This window comes from Rhinoderma darwinii, unplaced genomic scaffold (genome assembly GCF_050947455.1).
Source record: "Rhinoderma darwinii isolate aRhiDar2 unplaced genomic scaffold, aRhiDar2.hap1 Scaffold_563, whole genome shotgun sequence".
Lineage (NCBI taxonomy): Eukaryota > Metazoa > Chordata > Amphibia > Anura > Rhinodermatidae > Rhinoderma > Rhinoderma darwinii.
Genome location: NW_027464115.1, coordinates 102,364 through 124,229, shown reverse-complemented (window position 1 = coordinate 124,229; position 21,866 = coordinate 102,364). Strand labels below are relative to the sequence as shown.

Here is a 21,866-nt window from a genome sequence, read left to right as displayed (position 1 = left end):
GAGTAGTAGTAGGAGGAGGAGGAGGAGGAGGAGTAGGAGGAGGAGTAGTAGTAGTAGAAGGAGGAGGAGTAGAAGGAGGAGTAGTAGTAGTAGCAGCAGCAGTAGTAGGAGGAGTAGTAGTAGTAGGAGGAGTTGTAGGAGGAGTTGTAGGAGGAGTTGTAGGAGGAGTTGTAGGAGGAGTAGTAGGAGGAGAAGTAGGAGGAGTAGTAGTAGGAGGAGTAGTAGGAGGAGGAGTAGTAGGAGGAGGAGGAGGAGTAGTAGTAGGAGGAGGAGGAGGAGTAGGAGGAGGAGGAGTAGTAGTAGCAGCAGCAGTAGTAGGCGTAGTAGTAGGAGGAGGAGTAGTAGGAGGAGTAGTAGTAGGAGGAGTAGGAGTAGTAGTAGGAGGAGTAGTAGTAGGAGTAGTAGTAGTAGGAGGAGAAGTAGGAGGAGTAGTAGGAGGAGTAGTAGTAGGAGGAGTAGTAGTAGGAGTAGCAGCAGCAGTAGGAGGAGTAGTTGTAGGAGTAGTAGAAGCAGTAGGAGGAGGAGGAGTAGTAGGAGTAGGAGTAGTAGGAGGAGTAGGAGGAGTAGTAGGAGGAGGAGTAGTAGTAGGAGGAGTAGCAGCAGTAGGAGGAGTAGTTGTAGGAGTAGTAGAAGCAGTAGGAGGAGGAGTAGGAGTAGTAGTAGTAGGAGGAGGAGGAGGAGGAGTAGTAGTAGTAGTAGGCGTAGTAGTAGGAGGAGTAGTAGTAGAAGGAGGAGGAGTAGAAGGAGGAGGAGTAGTAGTAGTAGTATAAGGAGGAGTAGTAGGAGGAGTAGGAGTAGTAGTAGGAGGAGTAGTAGGAGGAGGAGTAGGAGGAGGAGTAGTAGTAGGAGGAGGAGTAGTAGGAGGAGGAGGAGGAGGAGTAGTAGTAGTAGGAGGAGGAGTAGTAGTAGTAGGAGGAGGAATAGTAGTAGTAGTAGGAGGAGGAGGAGGAGTAGTAGGTTTAGTAGGAGGAGTAGGAGAAGGAGGAGGAGTAGTAGTAGTATAAGGAGGAGTAGTAGGAGGAGTAGTAGTAGGAGTAGTAGTAGGAGGAGTAGTAGGAGGAGTAGTAGGAGGAGGAGTAGTAGGAGGAGGAGGAGTAGTAGGAGGAGGAGGAGTAGTAGTAGTAGGAGGAGGACTAGTAGTAGTAGTAGGAGGAGGAGTAGTAGGTTTAGTAGGAGGAGTAGGAGAAGGAGGAGGAGTAGTAGGAGGAGTAGTAGTAGTAGGAGAGTAGTAGGAGGAGGAGGAGTAGTAGTAGGAGGAGTAGTAGGAGGAGGAGTAGCAGCAGCAGTAGGAGGAGTATCTGTAGTAGGAGGAGGAGGAGGAGTAGTTGTAGTAGGAGGAGGAGGAGGAGAAGTAGTAGGAGTAGTAGTAGGAGTAGTAGTATTAGGAGGACGAGGAGTAGAAGTAGTAGTAGTAGGAGTAGTAGTAGGAGTAGTAGTAGGAGAAGGAGGAGTAGTAGTAGGAGAAGGAGGAGTAGTAGTAGGAGGAGGAGTAGTAGTAGGAGGAGGAGGAGTAGTAGGAGGAGGAGTAGTAGTAGGAGTAGGAGAAGGAGGAGTAGTAGTAGGAGGAGGAGTAGTAGTAGGAGTAGTAGGAGGAAGGAGGCGTAGTAGGAGTAGTAGTAGTAGGAGAAGGAGGAGTAGTAGGAGGAGCAGTAGGAGGAGTAGCTGTAGGAGTAGTAGTAGGAGGAGTAGTAGAAGTAGTAGGAGGAGGAATAGTAGTAGTAGTAGGAGGAGGAGGAGGAGTAGTAGGTTTAGTAGGAGGAGTAGGAGAAGGAGGAGGAGTAGTAGGAGGAGTAGTAGTAGTAGTATAAGGAGGAGTAGTAGGAGGAGTAGTAGTAGGAGTAGTAGTAGGAGGAGTAGTAGGAGGAGTAGTAGTAGGAGGAGGAGTAGTAGGAGGAGGAGGAGTAGTAGTAGTAGGAGGAGTAGTAGTAGTAGGAGGAGGAATAGTAGTAGTAGTAGGAGGAGGAGGAGGAGTAGTAGGTTTAGTAGGAGGAGTAGGAGAAGGAGGAGGAGGAGTAGTAGGAGGAGTAGTAGTAGTAGGAGGAGTAGTAGGAGGAGGAGGAGTAGTAGTAGGAGGAGTAGTAGTAGGAGGAGTAGCAGCAGCAGTAGGAGGAGTATCTGTAGTAGGAGGAGGAGGAGGAGTAGTTGTAGTAGGAGGAGGAGGAGGAGAAGTAGTAGGAGTAGTAGTAGGAGTAGTAGTATTAGGAGGACGAGGAGTAGAAGTAGTAGTAGTAGGAGTAGTAGTAGGAGAAGGAGGAGTAGTAGTAGAGAAGGAGGAGTAGTAGTAGGAGGAGGAGTAGTAGTAGGAGGAGGAGTAGTAGTAGGAGGAGGAGGAGTAGTAGTAGGAGGAGCAGTAGGAGGAGGAGTAGGAGGAGTAGTAGTAGGAGGAGGAGTAGTAGTAGGAGTAGGAGAAGGAGGAGTAGTAGTAGGAGGAGGAGTAGTAGTAGGAGTAGTAGTAGGAGAAGGAGGCGTAGTAGGAGTAGTAGTAGTAGGAGAAGGAGGAGTAGTAGGAGGAGCAGTAGGAGGAGTAGCTGTAGGAGTAGTAGTAGGAGGAGTAGTAGAAGTAGTAGGAGGAGGAGTAGGAGGAGGAGTAGTAGTAGGAGTAGTAGTATGAGGAGGAGTAGTAGGAGGAGGAGGAGTAGTAGTAGGAGGAGAAGGAGGAGGCGTAGGAGAAGGAGGAGGAGGAGTAGTAGGAGGAGTAGTAGTAGGAGGAGTAGCAGCAGCAGTAGGAGGAGTAGCTGTAGGAGTAGGAGGAGGAGGAGTAGTTGTAGGAGGAGTAGGAGTAGTAGTAGTAGGAGGAGTAGTTTGAGTAGGAGGAGGAGTAGGAGGAGGAGGAGGAAGAGTAGTAGGAGGAGGAGGAGTAGTAGTAGTAGGAGGAGGAGGAGTAGTAGGAGGAGTAATAGGAGTAGGAGGAGGAGTAATAGGAGGGAGGAGTAATAGGAGGAGGAGGAGTAGTAGGAGGAGTAGTAGGAGGAGAAGTAGGAGGAGGAGTAGTAGTAGGAGGAGTAGTAGTAGTAGGAGTAGTAGTAGGAGGAGTAGTAGGAGGAGTAGTAGGAGTAGGAGGAGGAGTTAGTAGGAGGAGGAGGAGGAGTAGTAGTAGGAGGAGGAGTAGTAGTAGGAGGAGGAGTAGTAGTAGTAGGAGGAGTAGTAGGAGGAGGAGTAGTAGTAGGAGGAGTAGTAGTAGGAGGAGTAGTAGTAGGAGGAGTAGTAGGAGGAGTAGTAGTAGTAGGAGTAGTAGGAGGAGGAGGAGGAGTAGTAGTAGGAGGAGGAGGAGGAGGAGGAGGAGGAGTAGTAGTAGTAGCAGCAGCAGTAGTAGGCGTAGTAGTAGTGTAAAGGATCTGCCAGGCACTGCGGGGTTAACTCCCAGAACTAATCAGTCAGCACCTGAGAATACATCCCTGAGACTGACTCCTGCTTCCACCATTCAGGCTGGCAGGCTTAGGAGTGGGAGAGCCTATCGTAACCTGGCCAGACTCAGCTAGCTCCCGCCCTCGGTCTATTTAAGCCTGCACTTCCTGTCCCTCGGTGCTTGTTATTGCTTTGGTTTCCTTCCTTGTGGTTCCTGGCCCAGCTACAGCTCCTGCTATTTTTTGATCCTGCTCCATACCGACCCTGGCTTACCGACTACTCTTCTGCTTTTCGTTTTGTACCTCGCACACTCCTGGCTTGACTCGGCTCGTTCACCACTCTGGTTGCTCACGGTGTTGCCGTGGGCAACGGCCCCTTTTTCCTTGCTTGTGTTCCTTGTATGTTTGTCGTGTTTGTCGTGCACTTACTGAGCGCAGGGACCGCCGCCCAGTTGTACCCCGTCGCCTAGGGCGGGTCGTTGCAAGTAGGCAGGGACAGAGTGGCGGGTAGATTAGGGCTCACTTGTCCGTCTCCCTACCCCCTGCCGTTACAAGTAGTAGTAGTAGTTGGAGGAGGAGGAGTAGTAGTAGTAGTAGTAGGAGGTGTAGTAGGAGGAGGAGGAGGAGTAGTAGTAGGAGGAGGAGGAGGAGTAGTAGCAGTAGTAGGCGTAGTAGTAGTAGTTGGAGGAGGAGGAGTAGTAGGAGGAGTAGGAGTAGTAGTAGGAGTAGTAGTAGGAGGAGTAGTAGTAGGAGTAGTAGTAGTAGGAGGAGTAGTAGGAGGAGTAGTAGGAGGAGGAGGAGTAGTAGTAGGAGTAGTAGTAGGAGGAGGAGGAGGAGTAGTAGTAGGTGGAGGAGGAGGAGTAGTAGTAGTAGGAGGAGGAGGAGTAGTAGTAGCAGTAGTAGGCGTAGTAGTAGTAGTTGGAGGAGGAGGAGTAGTAGGAGGAGTAGTAGGAGGAGTAGTAGTAGGAGTAGTAGTAGTAGGAGGAGTAGTAGGAGGAGTAGTAGGAGGAGGAGGAGTAGTAGGAGGAGTAGTAGTAGGAGTAGCAGCAGCAGTAGGAGGAGTAGTTGTAGGAGTAGTAGGAGTAGTAGTAGGAGGAGTAGGAGTAGTAGGAGGAGTAGGAGTAGTAGTAGGAGGAGTAGCAGCAGCAGTAGGAGGAGTAGTTGTAGGAGTAGTAGAAGCAGTAGGAGGAGGAGGAGTAGGAGTAGTAGGAGTAGTAGTAGTAGGAGGAAGAGGAGGAGTAGTAGGAGGAAGAGGAGGAGTAGTAGGAGGAGGAGGAGTAGTAGTAGTAGTAGGCGTAGTAGTAGGAGGAGTAGTAGTAGTAGAAGGAGGAGGAGTAGTAGTAGTAGTATAAGGAGGAGGAGTAGTAGTAGTAGAAGGAGGAGTAGTAGTAGTAGTAGAAGGAGGAGGAGTAGTAGTAGGAGGAGTAGTAGTAGGAGGAGGAGTAGTAGTAGGAGGAGGAGTAGTAGTAGGAGGAGGAGTAGTAGGAGGAGGAGGAGGAGTAGTAGTAGGAGGAGGAGTAGTAGTAGTAGGAGGAGGAATAGTAGTAGTAGTAGGAGGAGGAGGAGTAGTAGGTTTAGTAGGAGAAGGAGGAGGAGTAGTAGGAGGAGTAGTAGTAGTAGGAGGAGTAGTAGGAGGAGGAGGAGTAGTAGTAGGAGGAGTAGCAGCAGCAGTAGGAGGAGTAGCTGTAGTAGGAGGAGGAGGAGGAGTAGTTGTAGTAGTAGGAGGAGGAGGAGGAGGAGTAGTAGGAGTAGTAGTAGGAGTAGTAGTATTAGGAGGAGGAGGAGTAGAAGTAGTAGGAGTAGTAGTAGGAGTAGTAGTAGGAGGAGGGGAGTAGTAGGAGAAGGAGGAGTAGTAGGAGAAGGAGGAGTAGTAGTAGGAGGAGGAGTAGTAGTAGGAGGAGGAGTAGTAGTAGGAGGAGCAGCAGCAGTAGGAGGAGGAGTAGTAGGAGGAGTAGTAGTAGGAGGAGGAGTAGTAGTAGGAGTAGGAGAAGGAGGAGGAGTAGTAGTAGGAGGAGGAGTAGTAGTAGGAGTAGTAGTAGAAGGAGGCGTAGTAGGAGTAGTAGTAGGAGAAGGAGGAGTAGTAGGAGGAGCAGTAGTAGTAGGAGAAGTAGCAGCAGCAGTAGGAGGAGTAGCTGTAGGAGTAGTAGTAGGAGGAGTAGTAGAAGTAGTAGGAGGAGGAGTAGTAGTAGGAGTAGTAGTATTAGGAGGAGGAGTAGTAGGAGTAGTAGTAGGAGGAGAAGGAGGAGGCGTAGGAGTAGTAGGAGGAGTAGTAGTAGGAGGAGTAGCAGCAGCAGTAGGAGGAGTAGCTGTAGGAGTAGGAGGAGGAGGAGTAGTTGTAGGAGGAGTAGGAGTAGTAGTTGGAGGAGGAGGAGTAGGAGTAGTAGGAGGAGTAGTAGTAGGAGGAGTAGTTTGAGTAGGAGGAGGAGGAGTAGGAGGAGGAGGAGGAAGAGTAGTAGGAGGAGGAGGAGTAGTAGTAGTAGTAGTAGGAGGAGGAGGAGGAGTAGTAGGAGGAGTAATAGGAGTAGGAGGAGGAGTAATAGGAGGAGGAGTAATAGGAGGAGGAGTAATAGGAGGAGGAGTAGTAGGAGGAGGAGGAGGAGGAGGAGTAGTAGTAGGAGGAGGAGGAGGAGTAGTAGGAGGAGTAGTAGTAGGAGGAGTAGTAGGAGGAGTAGTAGTAGGAGGAGGAGTAGGAGGAGGAGGAGTAGGAGGAGGAGTAGTAGGAGGAGGAGGAGTAGTAGGAGGAGGAGGAGTGTAGTAGTAGGAGGAGGAGTAGTAGTAGTAGGAGGAGTAGTAGTAGGAGGAGTAGTAGTAGGAGGTGTAGTAGTAGGAGTAGTAGTAGGAGGAGTAGTAGGAGTAGTAGTAGTAGGAGGAGGAGTAGGAGTAGTAGGAGGAGGAAGAGGAGGAGTAGTAGGAGGAGTAGTAGGAGGAGGAGTAGTAGGAGGAGTAGTAGGAGGAGGAGTAGTAGTAGGAGGAGTAGTAGTAGTAGGAGGAGTAATAGTAGTAGGAGGAGGAGTAGTAGGAGGAGGAGGAGTAGTAGGAGGAGGAGTAGTAGGAGGAGGAGGAGGAGTAGTAGTAGGAGGAGGAGTAGTAGTAGTAGGAGGAGGAATAGTAGTAGTAGTAGGAGGAGGAGGAGTAGTAGGTTTAGTAGGAGAAGGAGGAGGAGTAGTAGGAGGAGTAGTAGTAGTAGGAGGAGTAGTAGGAGGAGGAGGAGGAGTAGTAGTAGGAGGAGTAGCAGCAGCAGTAGGAGGAGTAGCTGTAGTAGGAGGAGGAGGAGGAGTAGTTGTAGTAGGAGGAGGAGGAGGAGTAGTAGTAGGAGTAGTAGTAGGAGTAGGAGTAGTAGTATTAGGAGGAGGAGGAGTAGAAGTAGTAGGAGTAGTAGTAGGAGGAGGAGTAGTAGGAGAAGGAGGAGTAGTAGTAGGAGGAGGAGTAGTAGTAGGAGGAGCAGCAGCAGTAGGAGGAGGAGTAGTAGGAGGAGTAGTAGTAGGAGGAGGAGTAGTAGTAGGAGAAGGAGGAGGAGTAGTAGTAGGAGGAGGAGTAGTAGTAGTAGGAGTAGTAGTAGGAGAAGGAGGCGTAGTAGGAGTAGTAGTAGGAGAAGGAGGAGTAGTAGGAGGAGCAGTAGTAGTAGGAGGAGTAGCAGCAGCAGTAGGAGGAGTAGCTGTAGGAGTAGTAGTAGGAGGAGTAGTAGAAATAGTAGGAGGAGGAGTAGTAGTAGGAGTAGTAGTATTAGGAGGAGGAGTAGTAGGAGTAGTAGTAGGAGGAGAAGGAGGAGGCGTAGGAGGAGGAGGAGTAGTAGGAGGAGTAGTAGTAGGAGGAGTAGCAGCAGCAGTAGGAGGAGTAGCTGTAGGAGTAGGAGGAGGAGGAGTAGTTGTAGGAGGAGTAGGAGTAGTAGTTGGAGGAGGAGGAGTAGTAGTAGGAGTAGTAGGAGGAGTAGTAGTAGGAGGAGTAGTTTGAGTAGGAGGAGGAGTAGGAGGAGGAGGAAGAGTAGTAGGAGGAGGAGTAGTAGTAGTAGTAGTAGGAGGAGGAGGAGTAGTAGGAGGAGTAATAGGAGTAGGAGGAGGAGTAATAGGAGGAGGAGTAATAGGAGGAGGAGTAGTAGGAGGAGAAGTAGGAGGAGGAGGAGGAGTAGTAGTAGGAGGAGTAGTAGTAGTAGGAGGAGGAGTAGTAGGAGGAGGAGTAGTAGGAGGAGTAGTCAGAGGAGTAGTAGGAGGAGGAGGAGTAGTAGTAGGAGGAGGAGTAGTAGTAGTAGGAGGAGTAGTAGTAGTAGTAGGAGGAGTAGTAGTCAGAGGAGTAGTAGTAGGAGGAGTAGTAGTAGGAGGAGTAGTAGTAGGAGGAGTAGTAGTAGTAGGAGGAGGAGTAGGAGTAGTAGGAGGAGGAAGAGGAGGAGTAGTAGGAGGAGGAGTAGTAGTAGTAGGAGGAGGAGTAGTAGTAGTAGGAGGAGTAGTAGTAGTAGGAGGAGGAGTAGTAGTAGGAGGAGGAGTAGTAGTAGTAGTAGGAGGAGTAGTAGGAGGAGGAGTAGTAGTAGGAGGAGTAGTAGTAGGAGGAGGAGTAGTAGTAGGAGGAGTAATAGTAGTAGGAGGAGGAGTAGTAGTAGGAGGAGGAGTAGTAGTAGTAGGAGGAGTAGTAGTAGGAGGAGGAGGAGGAGTAGTAGTAGTAGTAGGAGGAGGAGGAGGAGTAGTAGGAGGAGGAGTAGTAGGAGGAGGAGTAGTAGGAGGAGGAGGAGTAGTAGTAGGAGGAGGAGGAGGAGTAGTAGGAGGAGGAGGAGTAGTAGTAGGAGGAGGAGGAGTAGTAGGAGGAGGAGTTTCTGATTCCTCCGTTCTTATCCGCTCTCTGCACCCCAATATTGTGAGTAATCGCCCGTCCTCCTCCATCTACAGGACGCCTCGCAGTTCACACCCGGCTCCGTGGCCTTAGAAGAGTTTGAGTGTCCGGAGGATGATGACATGACCCCCCGCCCCGCACCCAGTGGCCCCATACTCCGCAGGTACAGGAGGAGGGCTCTCAGTCCCATACTGTTTCAGTCTCCGTCCTGCAGACCCCCAGCGGGCACCGACATGGAGGATCGGGTACAGATGCCTGAAGACTGTCCCAGAAAGTGCGCCAGAGGTCCCTTGTGGCTGGAGCCCAAGAATCTCCCCACAGGATCCACGAGCCCCGAACCCCAGGAAGAAGCATTCACGGTGAGCAGGCAGGGGGGGTACTGGGGTCACCTGGGTGGTGGAGACATCCCACAAACACAGCAGTCTACCTATGTAATGAGAGGTCGAGGAGGACCCTATAATCTGCTGACCGCCCACAGCCCCCATCAGTGCTGCCCAACGCCCAGTCCACCCCATTACTCTTTTATGGGCTGCATGCTCCTGCTGCCCGGCACATGCCCCATCTGGGCATCTCGTTGACATCCGTCCAGTCTGCCGCCACCAGTTTATTCTGACTCCTATAAACCCATCTGTGTCCGCAGCGTCCGCCCCTCCCCCATCATAACTCTGTCTCTCTTTCTTCCGTCTGTTCAGCCGCCTTTACCCAACAAGTCCTTCTGGAGGCGCTGTCAGGGCATTCTAGGGGGCACATTTGGGAGCTTAAAGAGAAAGAAACGCGTTTCACTCCCAGTTGTGAACGAGGTAACTGACCAATCCGAGTGCAGCGTGTGACGGCTTGTTGTGGCGTGACTGCTTACACCCTAATACACTAACCCGAGGGACATGGAGGATGAGAGTACTACTCCACTCCTCACCATCTTTGTACAGGAGACATGTTTATATAACACAGAGATGACTTACATCATGTCTTATACTCAAGTCACATATAGAGCTGTAGTCCTAATTCTGCTGTTACATCATGTTCTAAACTCCAGTCACATCCAGAGCTGCAGATACAATTGTTAGATTAGCTGTCGGGCTGCAGGACCTCACATCTTGCTAATCTAAGGCTATGTTCACACAACAACGCAAAATACATCTGAAATTCCGGAGCTGTTTTCAGGAGAATGAAAAACGGCTCCAATTACGTCCCAAGAAGTGTCCCGCATATAATGTATATAAGTGTCCCGCATATAATGTATATAAGTGTCCCGCATATAATGTATATAAGCGTCCCGCATATAATGTATATAAGTGTCCCGCATATAATGTATATAAGTGTCCCGCATATAATGTATATAAGTGTCCCGCATATAATGTATATAAGTGTCCCGCATATAATGTATATAAGTGTCCCGCATATAATGTATATAAGTGTCCCGCATATAATGTATAGAAGTGTCCCGCATATAATGTATAGAAGTGTCCCGCATATAATGTATATAAGTGTCCCGCATATAGTGTATATAAGTGTCCCGCATATAATGTATATAAGTGTCCCGCATATAATGTATAGAAGTGTCCCGTATAGAAGTGTCCCGTATAGAGGTGTCCCGCATATAATGTATATAAGTGTCCCGCATATAATGTATATAAGTGTCCCGCATATAATGTATATAAGTGTCCCGCATATAATGTATATAAGTGTCCCGCATATAATGTATATAAGTGTCCCGCATATAATGTATATAAGTGTCCCGCATATAATGTATATAAGTGTCCCGCATATAATGTATATAAGTGTCCCGCATATAATGTATATAAGTGTCCCGCATGTAATGTATATAAGTGTCCCGCATATAATGTATATAAGTGTCCCGCATATAATGTATATAATGTATAGAAGTGTCCCGCATATAATGTATATAAGTGTCCCGCATATAATGTATATAAGTGTCCCGCATGTAATGTATATAAGTGTCCCGCATATATTGTATATAAGTGTCCTGCATATAATGTATATAAGTGTACTGCATATAATGTATATAAGTGTCCCGTATATAATGTATAGTAGTGTCCCGCATATAATGTATATAAGTGTCCCGCATATAATGTATAGTAGTGTCCCGCATATAATGTATATAAGTGTCCCGCATATAATGTATATAAGTGTCCCGCATATAATGTATATAAGTGTCCCGCATATAATGTATATAAGTGTCCCGCATATAATGTATAGTAGTGTCCCGCATATAATGTATATAAGTGTCCCGCATATAATGTATATAAGTGTCCTGCATATAATGTATATAAGTGTCCTGCATATAATGTGTATAAGTGTCCTGCATATAATGTATATAAGTGTCCTGCATATAATGTATATAAGTGTCCCGCATATAATGTATATAAGTGTCCCGCATATAATGTATATAAGTGTCCCGCATATAATGTATATAAGTGTCCCGCATATAATGTATATAAGTGTCCCGCATATAATGTATAGAAGTGTCCCGCATATAATGTATAGAAGTGTCCCGCATATAATGTATAGAAGTGTCCCGCATATAGTGTATATAAGTGTCCTGCATATAATGTATATAAGTGACCTGCATATAATGTATATAAGTGTCCCGCATATAATGTATATACGTGTCCCGCATATAATGTATAGAAGTGTCCCGCATATAATGTATATAAGTGTCCCGCATATAATGTATATAAGTGTCCCGCATATAATGTATATAAGTGTCCCGCATATAATGTATATAAGTGTTCCGCATATAGTGTATATAAGTGTCCTGCATATAATGTATATAAGTGTCCTGCATATAATGTATATAAGTGTCCCGCATATAATGTATAGAAGTGTCCCGCATATAATGTATATAAGTGTCCCGCATATAATGTATATAAGTGTCCCGCATATAATGTATAGAAGTGTCCCGCATATAATGTATATAAGTGTCCCGCATATAATGTATATAAGTGTCCCGCATATAATGTATATAAGTGTCCGCATATAATGTATAGAAGTGTCCGCATATAATGTATAGAAGTGTCCTGCATATAATGTATATAAGTGTCCCGCATATAATGTATATAAGTGTCCCGCATATAATGTATAGAAGTGTCCCGCATATAATGTATATAAGTGTCCCGCATATAATGTATATAAGTGTCCCGCATATAATGTATATAAGTGTCCCGCATATAATGTATATAAGTGTTCCGCATATAGTGTATATAAGTGTCCTGCATATAATGTATATAAGTGTCCTGCATATAATGTATATAAGTGTCCCGCATATAATGTATAGAAGTGTCCCGCATATAATGTATATAAGTGTCCCGCATATAATGTATATAAGTGTCCCGCATATAATGTATAGAAGTGCCCCGCATATAATGTATATAAGTGTCCCGCATATAATGTATATAAGTGTCCCGCATATAATGTATAGAAGTGTCCCGCATATAATGTATAGAAGTGTCCCGCATATAATGTATAGAAGTGTCCCGCATATAATGTATATAAGTGTCCCGCATATAATGTATAGAAGTGTCCCGCATATAATGTATATAAGTGTCCCGCATATAATGTATAGAAGTGCCCCGCATATAATGTATATAAGTGTCCTGCATATAATGTATATAAGTGTCCTGCATATAATGTATAGAAGTGTCCCGCATATAATGTATATAAGTGTCCCGCATATAATGTATATAAGTGTCCTGCATATAATGTATATAAGTGTCCTGCATATAATGTATAGAAGTGTTCCGCATATAGTGTATATAAGTGTCCTGCATATAATGTATATAAGTGTCCCGCATATAATGTATATAAGTGTCCCGCATATAATGTATAGAAGTGTCCCGCACTTCTTTGACGCGGCCGTCATTTTACGCGCCGTCTTTTGACAGCTCGTCTGCACAGAACATCGTAAGATCCATGGCAAGCAATGGGCAGATGTTTGCGGACGTATCGGAGCCATCTTTTCAGGAGTAAAACGCTTCCATTACGCCTGAAAAGATGTCGTGTGCACAAACCCTGACACACACAAGACCACATCCCCTGCAATGAAATAACGCATGTAATGAATTGTGGGGTCTCAGATAAGCTGTTAGGGGTATATCTGCTAGAACAGATCTGACGGATACCATGAGGCAACCAGCAGAATAGTGACTGCAGCTCTGGATGTGAGTGGAGTATAAGACATAGCAGCAGAGTAGTGCCTGCAGCTCTGGAGGTGAGTGGAGTATAAGACATAGCAGCAGAGTAGTGCCTGCAGCTCTGGAGGTGAGTGGAGTATAAGACATAGCAGCAGATTAGTGCCTGCAGCTCTGGAGGTGAGTGGAGTATAAGACATAGCAGCAGAGTAGTGCCTGCAGCTCTGGAGGTGAGTGGAGTATAAGACATAGCAGCAGAGTAGTGCCTGCAGCTCTGGAGGTGAGTGGAGTATAAGACATAGCAGCAGAGTAGTGCCTGCAGCTCTGGAGGTGAGTGGAGTATAAGACATAGCAGCAGAGTAGTGCCTGCAGCTCTGGAGGTGAGTGGAGTATAAGACATAGCAGCAGAGTAGTGCCTGCAGCTCTGGATGTGATGTGAGTAATAGACCTGATATGAGCTCATGGTCCGCACAGGATGCAGCTTCTCCAGCTTATATGGAGCTGTCTTTTGGGGTGGAGTTGTATCCTGAATCCGCTTGGTTCTAGAACCTTCTTCACACGCTGCAGATTTTTGTTTCTATTCATCTGAATGGAATTTGCAGGAATCCCGGCGCCGGCTGTAGAAACAGATGGATCAAAATCTGCGGCGTGTGACTGCTCCCCTAGACTCCTCCGCATCCAGCGCTCCACCTCTTTGGTCCTGGTGGTTCTTCCTCAGGCGCGCGCGGTCCATTGCTGAGATCTTCACATTACGGTGACGCTAGATCCTGACAATGACGCTGCTAGCGGTGAGATGACACGGCCGCCGCCGCCATGATTGCCCGCTGTTACGCAGCCTGGACTTTAGAACTATTAAGATCATGTTATGGGGAGCGCTCATGTTATGGGGTCTATATGCAGATCTTGTATTTCCCCCTTAGGTGTGCACACTTGTGTCTTACTTGCTGTGATTTCATGGTTGCTTGACCACTGGGGGGCAGTATCACCATCCTAACTTGTGTCTCTACAGTAATTGCACACAGAAGCGATGTCCTCTGCTGAGCTCTGACTTGTCCCTGACTTTTCTAACTCCTTTACTTTACAGTCAGGTAACAGGTGAGGGTCAAGAGGGACCATGAAAGGGGTGAGGTCCCTGGTGAGGTGTAAGAAGCAAATGTTTATACTGTCACATCCACAGAGATCTCACCCCTCCCCCACATCCACAGACATCTCACCCCTCCCCCACATCCACAGACATCTCACCCCTCCCCCACATCCACAGACATCTCACCCCTCCCCCACATCCAGACATCTCACCCCTCCCCCACATCCACAGACATCTCACCCCTCCCCCACAGACATCTCACCCCTCCCCCACAGACATCTCACCCCTCCCCCACAGACATCTCACCCCTCCCCCACAGACATCTCACCCCTCCCCCACATCCACAGACATCTCACCCCTCCCCCACATCCACAGACATCTCACCCCTCCCCCACATCCACAGACATCTCACCCCTCCCCCACATCCACAGACATCTCACCCCTCCCCCACATCCACAGACATCTCACCCCTCCCCCACATCCACAGACATCTCACCCCTCCCCCACATCCAGACATCTCACCCCTCCCCCACATCCACAGACATCTCACCCCTCCCCCACATCCACAGACATCTCACCCCTCCCCCACATCCACAGACATCTCACCCCTCCCCCACATCCACAGACATCTCACCCCTCCCCCACATCCACAGACATCTCACCCCTCCCCCACATCCACAGACATCTCACCCCTCCCCCACAGACATCTCACCCCTCCCCCACAGACATCTCACCCCACATCCACAGACATCTCACCCCTCCCCCACATCCACAGACATCTCACCCCTCCCCCACATCCACAGACATCTCACCCCTCCCCCACATCCACAGACATCTCACCCCTCCCCCACATCCACAGACATCTCACCCCTCCCCCACATCCACAGACATCTCACCCCTCCCCCACATCCAGACATCTCACCCCTCCCCCACATCCACAGACATCTCACCCCTCCCCCACATCCACAGACATCTCACCCCTCCCCCACATCCACAGACATCTCACCCCTCCCCCACATCCACAGACATCTCACCCCTCCCCCACATCCACAGACATCTCACCCCTCCCCTACATCCACAGACATCTCACCCCTCCCCCACATCCACAGACATCTCACCCCTCCCCCACATCCACAGACATCTCACCCCTCCCCCACATCCACAGACATCTCACCCCTCCCCCACATCCACAGACATCTCACCCCTCCCCCACATCCACAGACATCTCACCCCTCCCCCACATCCACAGACATCTCACCCCTCCCCCACATCCAGACATCTCACCCCTCCCCCACATCCACAGACATCTCACCCCTCCCCCACATCCACAGACATCTCACCCCTCCCCCACATCCACAGACATCTCACCCCTCCCCCACATCCACAGACATCTCACCCCTCCCCCACATCCACAGACATCTCACCCCTCCCCTACATCCACAGACATCTCACCCCTCCCCCACATCCACAGACATCTCACCCCTCCCCCACATCCACAGACATCTCACCCCTCCCCCACATCCACAGACATCTCACCCCTCCCCCACATCCACAGACATCTCACCCCTCCCCACATCCACAGACATCTCACCCCTCCCCCACATCCACAGATATCTCACCCCTCCCCCACATCCACAGATATCTCACCCCTCCCCCACATCCACAGATATCTCACCCCTCCCCCACATCCACAGATATCTCACCCCTCCCCCACATCCTGATATCTCACCCCTCCCCCAGATCCACAGATATCTCACCTCTCCCCCACATCCTGATATCTCACCCCTCCCCCAGATCCACAGATATCTCACCCCTCCCCCACATCCTGATATCTCACCCCTCCCCCACATCCTGATATCTCACCCCACATCCACAGATATCTCGGCCATCACATTTACTGACCCCCGGGGGTCTCACTCACAGATGTCTCTGATTCCCGGGTCTATCTCACAGGTTTATTTCTTCTATGTCCAGGTAAACACTTTTTTGAACATGACAGAACAGAACACCTACCAAAGCCGGCGCGTGCCACGAGGCTCCAGGAACGTCGTTCCATCAGGACGCGATGACTTGTTTCCTGCGTCTTTACCCCACATTACAGCTACGATGTCCTTCAAAAGCCTCAGGAGAAAGGAAAAAGCTCAAAGACGTACAATACAAGGGATCATGGGGCTTCACTCCGACCAAAAACCCAACCCTAAAGAAGCCTCCAGATACCGAACCTCCACGTGGCCTCCAAAGCAGGAGAAGAACATCCCGTTTTCGGGGACACCTATGGACCTTGAGCCGTTTCTAAATTACGTGAAGAACCCGCTCACTAAGGACATCCATGCTGAATGTGTCGCATCGGGATCAGAGAAATGGCAGCACAAAAGCCCCCGCCGGGGGCCACACACAGGGCCCAGTTCTTGCCAACATCGAACTGTAGGACGTGTCCTGACCCCACAGATCACTGAAGAGACGGACGGTTTGGACAATGTCCATGATGTGATTTCCACGGCCGACTCTGGGAATGACCAACATCCTCCAGCCGATGAGAAGGAGGTCAGAGAAGACTTGACTCCGTCCGGCACCAGGTCATGGCTGGACGCCCTCACTAGTAGCTCGGGATATTGCAGGCAGAACATTCACGGCTATGGGAAGTCAACGGCCAGTCCACCGTCTCCGGAACTGGAGGACTTCATTGATGACTTTGAGATAGACCGACTTTCCCCTCTTGTCTTACAGTATCTTGACCCTGATTGGGGCGCACAGGAAGGAGCCTTGAATTCTCCCGAGAGCCATGAAGCTGCTTCAGCAAACTGTAAGATCTCACATTCCCACCGTCAACGTGGAGGAGAGAACACTTCTTCTCCAGTCCTCCGAGAGGCAGAAGGAGCGGACCGTGCGAAGAAGCAACTATCATCAACGCGTTCCTCTGACCATGTCCTCCACACACGTGAAGCCGCCCACCTCCGAAGGGACCCCCACAGCCTCATGGAGACCCCACCTGATAAAATAGTCCTCACTAAAACCAGTTCACCTCCAGAAGTTCTCCACCCAGACCATGAATTCTTGGAGAATGATGATGAGGAGCTGGAAGGCATCTGGAATAATGCTGAGAAGGTCCCACTACTGTGCCCCGCACAGGCATCTCACGACACGGCACCGAAAGAGATGGTGGGGGTTATCCTGCCTCCTGTGAAATACGAGACATTAACTCATATAGAACCGTATGGCCAGGTAGTCATGGGGGCCGACCCAAATGTTCTGGTGGCCACATTCACTCTGCCAGCATCCGCCATGTTAGCTACAGAGATGGGGACGGAGAAAAGTCCAGACACTTGGAAGGAAAACAGTCCGTGCCAAAGTAAAAGTAGAGTCCCTGCCCCCGAAAACTATCATCCAAACGAGATCAGCGAAAGAAAATCTGTGCCAAGTCCACAATCTCCCCAACCTGAGATTATACAAGAGAAAACGGCGGACTCCAAGGTGAGAAGGTGTTTATAGGACTCCTCCGCCTGTATCCTGCCCGGTGTTTATATGACTCCGCCGCCTGTATCCTGAGTTTAATAGTCTGCCTGGTGTTTATAGGACTCCTCCGCCTGTATCCTGGGTATAATAGTCTGCCTGGTGTTTGTATGACTCCTCCGCCTGTATCCTGGGTATAATAGTCTGCCTGGTGTTTATATGACTCCTCCGCCTGTATCCTGGGTATAATAGTCTGCCCGGTGTTTATAGGACTCCTCCGCCTGTATCCTGGGTATAATAGTCTGCCTGGTGTTTATATGACTCCTCCGCCTGTATCCTGGGTATAATAGTCTGCCTGGTGTTTATATGACTCCTCCGCCTGTATCCTGGGTATAATAGTCTGCCTGGTGTTTATATGACTCCTCCGCCTGTATCCTGGGTATAATAGTCTGCCTGGTGTTTATATGACTCCTCCGCCTGTATCCTGGGTATAATAGACTGCCTGGTGTTTATATGACTCCTCCGCCTGTATCCTGGGTATAATAGACTGCCTGGTGTTTATATGACTCCTCCGCCTGTATCCTGGGTATAATAGTCTGCCTGGTGTTTGTATGACTCCTCCGCCTGTATCCTGGGTATAATAGTCTGCCTGGTGTTTATAGGACTCCTCCGCCTGTATCCTGGGTATAATAGTCTGCCTGGTGTTTATATGACTCCTCCGCCTGTATCCTGGGTATAATAGGCTGCCTGGTGTTTATATGACTCCTCCGCCTGTATCCTGGGTATAATAGACTGCCTGGTGTTTATATGACTCCTCCGCCTGTATCCTGGGTATAATAGACTGCCTGGTGTTTATATGACTCCTCCGCCTGTATCCTGGGTATAATATTCTGCTTGGTGTTTATAGGACTCCTCCGCCTGTATCCTGGGTATAATAGACTGCCTGGTGTTTATATGACTCCTCCGCCTGTATCCTGGGTATAATAGTCTGCCTGGTGTTTATATGACTCCTCCGCCTGTATCCTGGGTATAATAGACTGCCTGGTGTTTATATGACTCCTCCGCCTGTATCCTGGGTATAATAGACTGCCTGGTGTTTATATGACTCCTCCGCCTGTATCCTGGGTATAATAGTCTACCTGGTGTTTATATGACTCCTCCGCCTGTATCCTGGGTATAATAGTCTGCCTGGTGTTTATATGACTCCTCCGCCTGTATCCTGGGTATAATAGACTGCCTGTTGTTTATATGACTCCTCCGCCTGTATCCTGGGTATAATAGACTGCCTGGTGTTTATATGACTCCTCCGCCTGTATCCTGGGTATAATAGACTGCCTGTTGTTTATATGACTCCTCCGCCTGTATCCTGGGTATAATAGTCTGCCTGGTGTTTGTATGACTCCTCCGCCTGTATCCTGGGTATAATAGTCTGCCTGGTGTTTATAGGACTCCTCCGCCTGTATCCTGGGTATAATAGACTGCCTGGTGTTTATATGACTCCTCCGCCTGTATCCTGGGTATAATAGGCTGCCTGGTGTTTATATGACTCCTCCGCCTGTATCCTGGGTATAATAGACTGCCTAAGGTTTATATGACTCCTCCGCCTGTATCCTGGGTATAATAGACTGCCTGGTGTTTATATGACTCCTCCGCCTGTATCCTGGGTATAATATTCTGCTTGGTGTTTATAGGACTCCTCCGCCTGTATCCTGGGTATAATAGACTGCCTGGTGTTTATATGACTCCTCCGCCTGTATCCTGGGTATAATAGTCTGCCTGGTGTTTATATGACTCCTCCGCCTGTATCCTGGGTATAATAGACTGCCTGGTGTTTATATGACTCCTCCGCCTGTATCCTGGGTATAATAGACTGCCTGGTGTTTATATGACTCCTCCGCCTGTATCCTGGGTATAATAGTCTGCCCGGTGTTTATATGACTCCTCCGCCTGTAGACTGGGTATAATAGTCTGCCCGGTGTTTATAGGACTCCTCCGCCTATATCCTGGGTATAATAGTCTGCCTGGTGTTTATATGACTCCTCCGCCTGTATCCTGGGTATAATAGTCTGCCTGGTGTTTATATGACTCCTCCGCCTGTATCCTGGGTATAATAGTCTGCCCGGTGTTTATAGGACTCCTCCGCCTGTATCCTGGGTATAATAGTCTGCCTGGTGTTTATATGACTCCTCCGCCTGTATCCTGGGTATAATAGTCTGCCTGGTGTTTATATGACTCCTCCGCCTGTATCCTGGGTATAATAGGCTGCCCGGTGTTTATATGACTCCTCCGCCTGTATCCTGGGTATAATAGGCTGCCCGGTGTTTATAGGACTCCTCCGCCTGTATCCTGGGTATAATAGACTGCCTGGTGTTTATAGGACTCCTCCGCCTGTATCCTGGGTATAATAGTCTGCCTGGTGTTTATATGACTCCTCCGCCTGTATCCTGGGTATAATATTCTGCTTGGTGTTTATAGGACTCCTCCGCCTATATCCTGGGTATAATAGTCTGCCCGGTGTTTATAGGACTCCTCCGCCTGTATCCTGGGTATAATAGTCTGCCCGGTGTTTATATGACTCCTCCGCCTGTATCCTGGGTATAATATTCTGCTTGGTGTTTATAGGACTCCTCCGCCTGTATCCTGGGTATAATAGTCTGCCTGGTGTTTATATGACTCCTCCGCCTGTATCCTGGGTATAATATTCTGCTTGGTGTTTATATGACTCCGCCGCCTGTATCCTGGGTATAATAGGCTGCCTGGTGTTTATATGACTCCTCCGCCTGTATCCTGGGTATAATAGTCTGCCTGGTGTTTATAGGACTCCTCCGCCTGTATCCTGGGTATAATAGACTGCCTGGTGTTTATAGGACTCCTCCGCCTGTATCCTGGGTATAATAGGCTGCCTGGTGTTTATAGGACTCCTCCGCCTGTATCATGGGTATAATAGGCTGCTTGGTGTTTATATGACTCCTCCGCCTGTATCCTGGGTATAATAGTCTGCCTGGTGTTTATAGGACTCCTCCGCCTGTATCCTGGGTATAATAGGCTGCCTGGTGTTTATATGACTCCTCCGCCTGTATCCTGGGTATAATAGACTGCCTAAGGTTTATATGACTCCTCCGCCTGTATCCTGGGTATAATAGACTGCCTGGTGTTTATATGACTCCTCCGCCTGTATCCTGGGTATAATATTCTGCTTGGTGTTTATAGGACTCCTCCGCCTGTATCCTGGGTATAATAGACTGCCTGGTGTTTATATGACTCCTCCGCCTGTATCCTGGGTATAATAGTCTGCCTGGTGTTTATATGACTCCTCCGCCTGTATCCTGGGTATAATAGACTGCCTGGTGTTTATATGACTCCTCCGCCTGTATCCTGGGTATAATAGACTGCCTGGTGTTTATATGACTCCTCCGCCTGTATCCTGGGTATAATAGTCTGCCCGGTGTTTATATGACTCCTCCGCCTGTAGACTGGGTATAATAGTCTGCCCGGTGTTTATAGGACTCCTCCGCCTATATCCTGGGTATAATAGTCTGCCTGGTGTTTATATGACTCCTCCGCCTGTATCCTGGGTATAATAGTCTGCCTGGTGTTTATATGACTCCTCCGCCTGTATCCTGGGTATAATAGTCTGCCCGGTGTTTATAGGACTCCTCCGCCTGTATCCTGGGTATAATAGTCTGCCTGGTGTTTATATGACTCCTCCGCCTGTATCCTGGGTATAATAGTCTGCCTGGTGTTTATATGACTCCTCCGCCTGTATCCTGGGTATAATAGGCTGCCCGGTGTTTATATGACTCCTCCGCCTGTATCCTGGGTATAATAGGCTGCCCGGTGTTTATAGGACTCCTCCGCCTGTATCCTGGGTATAATAGACTGCCTGGTGTTTATAGGACTCCTCCGCCTGTATCCTGGGTATAATAGTCTGCCCGGTGTTTATAGGACTCCTCCGCCTGTATCCTGGGTATAATAGTCTGCCCGGTGTTTATATGACTCCTCCGCCTGTATCCTGGGTATAATATTCTGCTTGGTGTTTATATGACTCCTCCGCCTGTATCCTGGGTATAATATTCTGCTTGGTGTTTATATGACTCCTCCGCCTGTATCCTGGGTATAATAGGCTGCCTGGTGTTTATAGGACTCCTCCGCCTGTATCCTGGGTATAATATTCTGCTTGGTGTTTATATGACTCGCCCGCCTGTATCCTGGGTATAATAGGCTGCCTGGTGTTTATATGACTCCTCCGCCTGTATCCTGGGTATAATAGGCTGCCTGGTGTTTATAGGACTCCTCCGCCTGTATCCTGGGTATAATAGGCTGCCTGGTGTTTATATGACTCCTCCGCCTGTATCCTGGGTATAATAGGCTGCCTGGTGTTTATAGGACTCCTCCGCCTGTATCCTGGGTATAATATTCTGCTTGGTGTTTATAGGACTCCGCCGCCTGTATCCTGGGTATAATATTCTGCCTGGTGTTTATAGGACTCCTCCGCCTGTATCCTGGGTATAATAGGCTGCCTGGTGTTTATATGACTCCTCCGCCTGTATCCTGGGTATAATATTCTGCTTGGTGTTTATATGACTCCTCCGCCTGTATCCTGGGTATAATAGGCTGCCTGGTGTTTATATGACTCCTCCGCCTGTATCCTGGGAATAATAGTCTTCCCGGTGTTTATATGACTCCTCCGCCTGTATTCCGGGTGTTTTTATTTTATCTCGGTTCTTGGCATTGCAGGTGATCCGGAAACTGGACTTTCATTTGATGGAGGGCCCCCTGGAGAAGAAACATGTCCTGCAGGTCGGGGGCAGGAAGGTGAGTGGAATATTTGGTGATCAGGGAAGAGCGAAGGGCTGTACATGTTAGACTTCAGCATGCTGTCTGTTGCAGTGGGCGGCGCCTTATTCTGTCGCAGTGGGCGGCGCCTTATTCTGTCGCAGTGGGCGGCGCCTGATTCTGTCGCAGTGGGCGGCGCCTGATTCTGTCGCAGTGGGCGGCGCCTGATTCTGTCGCAGTGGGCGG

At 48.8% G+C, this 21,866-nt stretch overlaps 1 protein-coding gene across 1 annotated transcript in view; it reads left to right on the top strand.

The window, feature by feature from the left end:
* Positions 1 to 21,866, top strand: part of LOC142723859 (uncharacterized) — a 78,704-nt gene that overhangs the window by 34,853 nt on the left and 21,985 nt on the right. Inside the window, exons 14-16 of the mRNA XM_075848947.1 lie at positions 8,219 to 8,521; positions 15,369 to 16,865; positions 21,582 to 21,659. Coding sequence (XP_075705062.1) covers positions 8,219 to 8,521; positions 15,369 to 16,865; positions 21,582 to 21,659 — 1,878 coding nt within the window. The remainder of the gene's footprint in view (positions 1 to 8,218; positions 8,522 to 15,368; positions 16,866 to 21,581; positions 21,660 to 21,866) is intronic.